This window comes from Physcomitrium patens, chromosome 14 (genome assembly GCF_059467195.1).
Source record: "Physcomitrium patens ecotype Gransden chromosome 14, ASM5946719v1, whole genome shotgun sequence".
NCBI classification, from domain to species: Eukaryota; Viridiplantae; Streptophyta; class Bryopsida; order Funariales; family Funariaceae; genus Physcomitrium; species Physcomitrium patens.
The window spans coordinates 8,408,717-8,412,707 of record NC_143423.1 but is presented as its reverse complement, the minus strand read 5'-3'; the positions used below and the strand labels follow the sequence as shown (position 1 = coordinate 8,412,707).

The following is a 3,991-nucleotide window of genomic DNA, read 5'->3' as shown; positions in this document are numbered from 1 at the left end:
GGTTTTACCACACTTGGGAACACCCCAGTTGAAGCAAAATAAAAGGAGAAAGTTTAGACAACGAAGACTTGTGTAGAACCGAATGATAGGATCACCGAGACTAACTTACTCACACCACTGAGGTCGTCTTCTTTGGCAAAGCAGATGTGTAGTAGTGTCCAAGTAGTGCAGAGGTGCCGGAACGGCATTGGATGCAGGACGTAAAGATGGGCCGTCACCCGGGCGCTCTTTCGCCGCTTGTTAGGGGACCCCAGCCTAGGAAACTCAGCCACGCCATCGTCTACACCGACACGAATCCACAATGCAGGTAGGTTCCTTTCTCGGTTACCAAAGCCCGTACAAACAAGTGCTGTTGACTATTGACAAGTTCGTCAACGGTGTCTGTCAGCCCCAGCGTAAATCTGGGACCTCGACTGGTCCACTTTGCAAAAGTCCCCGGGCGCGAGGTTCGCTTGTGCAATTTTGCTGTGAACCCCGACTGTCCGGCGACAGCGTGCAAACCGTGGATTCTGGCTGCATCGGAAGGTAACCCACTTCTGCGATCCAGTCAGTGTGGCGTCGTCCCTCAGCCACCACTGGATCGTCGAGAGGTAAATTTCGCCGGGGGCATTGCTCGCAAAGGGGCTAGATCCGCACGAAGGGAAGCGTAAAACTACCTCAACCTCAGTTCACTTTGGACGCTGTGGCGCAGCGTGGTGGAGGTGATGACTCTGCATTTGTTGCGGGGAACGGTCTTCTGGAAGGGGCTCGTCGAGAGAGGGGTCTCGTGATCCTCAAAAGGCAGACTACATTTGTGTTGTTTTGGAGGGATGCACTCACTGAGCCACCTTCTTCACGCGATTCCCATAATGACAAAAAGAATCCACTGGCAGTCTGTGGGAAAAAACAAGAGTCCAACAATTTACTTGTGTATGCCAGTGCCAGCTCTCCTCGTGCAACTGCTCACGGCACTTTAAATGGCGACTGGGATCTTATACAGATGTCATTCGATAACACCAACTTAATCGCTAATATTGGGTACGCACCTGAGGGTTGACAAACTATCCGACGGCAGGCCTAAGAAGCGTGGTGAAGTGGGCGAGACTCGAAGGTCTGCACTACAAATCGGAGCGTGCTGTGGACGAGACATTCAGAGGATCCTCATCTGCAAGGCGCTCAGGTGGTATTCGCCTTGCGGCAACCTGCCCCTGAGCGCGGTATTGCAGCTCCGTACGCATCGTGCTGACGCCCAGGTGAGACTAGTGTCATACAGCGGCCACTCCTTTGGCGAACGCGAGGGATTTGGGCGGCGTCGGCCACCTGGAGAGAACTGTAGCAGGTGGACCGGCACACACCTCAGCGAGCAGCTCTAGTTGAGGCGTTCGCGAAGTGATCCGTCAGAAAGTCAAAATGCGCCTCCTCGTGGAGCTTGTGGGATTGGCCGTGCTTGTGCAACTGCTCGTGTCAAGCCCTGTTCCGGTTGCTAGTCAGCCTGGCAGCTGGAAGGTGCTGCAAAAAAACGCTGGGATCGCCTCCATGCATTCTGCGGTCACTCGATTCGATACGTGTGTGCTGCTCGACCGGACCAACATTGGCCCGTCAGGAATAAAGTTGCCCGGCGGACGATGCCGCAACCAGCCCAAGGAACGCGTTTCCAAGACCGATTGCTACGCCCACTCCGTCATGCTCAACCCTGCCAACGGTGCCGTTCGGGCTCTGTATATCTACACTGACACGTGGTGCTCATCGGGGCAGTTCATGGGTAACGGAGTGCTGGTGCAGACAGGAGGGGACTTCGAAGGCAACAAGAAGATCCGAACGCTGTCGCCCTGCGGCGCCGGAGGGAACTGTGACTGGGTGGAGACAGACCGGGAGCTGAGCAAGGGGCGGTGGTATGCATCCAACCACATACTGCCTGGAGGTGTTCGGCAGATCGTGGTGGGGGGGCGGAATGAGCCCACATACGAGTTTGTGCCGAAGAGGAAAGCCGGCGAGACAGTGTTCTCATTGGCACTGCTGCGTGGGACATGCTGCGACAATCTGTACCCGTTCGTGTTCTTGATGCCCAATGGCGACCTTTTCGTGTTCGCCAACCAAGACTCGGTGATTCTCAACATCGGTTCAGGTAAGGTGGTCCGACAGCTACCGAAATGTCCTGGAAATCCTCGAAACTATCCATCGGGAGGATCCGCAGCCATGCTTCCCCTGAAGGCACCGTTTCAGTCCGTGGAGATATTGGTTTGCGGAGGTGCTGCAACAGGTGCAGCCAAATCTGGGGACAAGGCAAAGCCCGCGTCTACGAACTGTGGAAGGATCAACCCGACAGCCGGGAACGCGAGATGGGTGATGGAGAACATGCCAATGCGTCGTGTGATGGGTGACATGGTCAGCATGCCGACGGGAGAGATCCTGATCATCAACGGAGCGGCGAACGGGTACCAGGGGTGGGGAACTGCAAGCAATCCTGTCCTACAGCCAGTGAAGTACGACGGGGACGCGAATGCCGGGAAGAGGTTCCAGACGCAGAAGGCCACCAATATTCCCAGGATGTATCACAGCACAGCCAACATGCTGGCAGACGGGAGTGTGCTGGTGGCTGGAAGCAACACTCACCAGTTCTACACGTACACTGGACCTTTTCCGACGGAGCTTCGCGTGGAAGCATTTTCTCCGGATTACCTGTCTGCGAGGCAAGCCTTGTGGAAATCGAGTATTTTTATTATGTATTTATATGTGAATATTTTTCTTTTCTTTTGTCTTTTTTCTTTGTGACCAACCACCTTCGGTTCCATGAGGCGTGTGCGTATTCGGTTCTGAGTCAACCATCCTGCATGCTAACGCTGTGGTGTGTCTGGGTTTGCAGAAACAACGCCGTCCGTCCCCGCATAACTCAGTATCCAAGAGTTATGAAATACCAGCAAGCCTATGATGTTACGTTTGTTGTAAATACGAGACGAGGTGTAGTGGCGGTGAATCTACTGAGCGCTCCTTTCGCGACCCACAATTTCTTGCAAGGGCAGAGGGCTATCAAGCTGACGGTCGCAGTTCCTAGGCAGGCGTCTGGAGGAGCATGGGCTGTGAGGACAACTGCTCCCCCCAGCGCGAACGTCTGCCCCCAGCAATATTACATGATGTTCTGTCTGCAAGCGGGTGTTCCTGGGAGGGCCGTATGGATAAAAATGGAATAATTGGGGGCGTTTCGTGTGAAGGTTGCGTACAACAAAGCATTTATTGATGAGTAGGAAATTTCTTATTTAAGCTATTTAGTTTTTCTTACGCCTGCGGATGGAAGATATGATTCGGTTCCAGTATTGATTAGCATGTGGAATCAGGATACTGCTCCAACTTTAACCGTGGCTGTGAGGCGTTAGCTATTCACGACGTATTAACTCGCGGGGCTTCTCTCGGAACATGCCCTTATCTGTTCGTAGCATCCTGCGAAATGTAGTGGGATCCTCACTGTCCAGGGTGTCATGAGTGAGTAGTATTCTGGGTCTCATCAGATTCCCGATCCTAGATATCGAAGTGCTCCAAATTGGTGGTCTGTATCGCGTGTGCATTTGTGCTATATAAGGAGCCGCTTAGGAACATGGCCAACCCAAGGTTAGGACTACCTTAAATGGTTTATTTTTTACAACAATCTTTTGTCACAAGCATATAGGTATAGAAGACTCATTCATTGATACTACTCCTGGACTCGAACTGCACTACTTTGTGGTGCATTTGAACGCAAATAAAACAAACTTTACTGGAATCGGGTCTTTTGCGCTTATGCTCCGTCTGTGCGTTGGAGCTTTCAGTAACTTGTTTGCCATTGCATACTCGGAATACATTTGCTTTATCTGTTTTGTTGTGAGGTTTGCATTAAAGGATGAGTTTAGCAGATAAGTTTGTTGAACTTTTGTAGCCGAGACTATTAACACATGACTCTAATGAATCTTCTTCAGCTCTTCTGTAGTGAAGTGCACCTTTTGGATATACTGTCTTGAATCTCAGCAGATTCATACACGTT

The 3,991-nt window shown here is 51.9% G+C and overlaps 1 protein-coding gene across 1 annotated transcript; it reads left to right on the top strand.

The window, feature by feature from the left end:
• The first annotated feature begins 997 nt into the window (after positions 1–997).
• LOC112291905 (aldehyde oxidase GLOX) lies at positions 998–3,733 on the top strand. The gene is made up of 2 exons (XM_024539884.3): positions 998–2,669; positions 2,843–3,733. Exons 1-2 carry the CDS (start codon positions 1,390–1,392, stop codon positions 3,165–3,167), a joined length of 1,605 nt encoding a protein of 534 aa, XP_024395652.1. The 5' UTR covers positions 998–1,389; the 3' UTR covers positions 3,168–3,733.
• Positions 3,734–3,991: the final 258 nt, after the last annotated feature.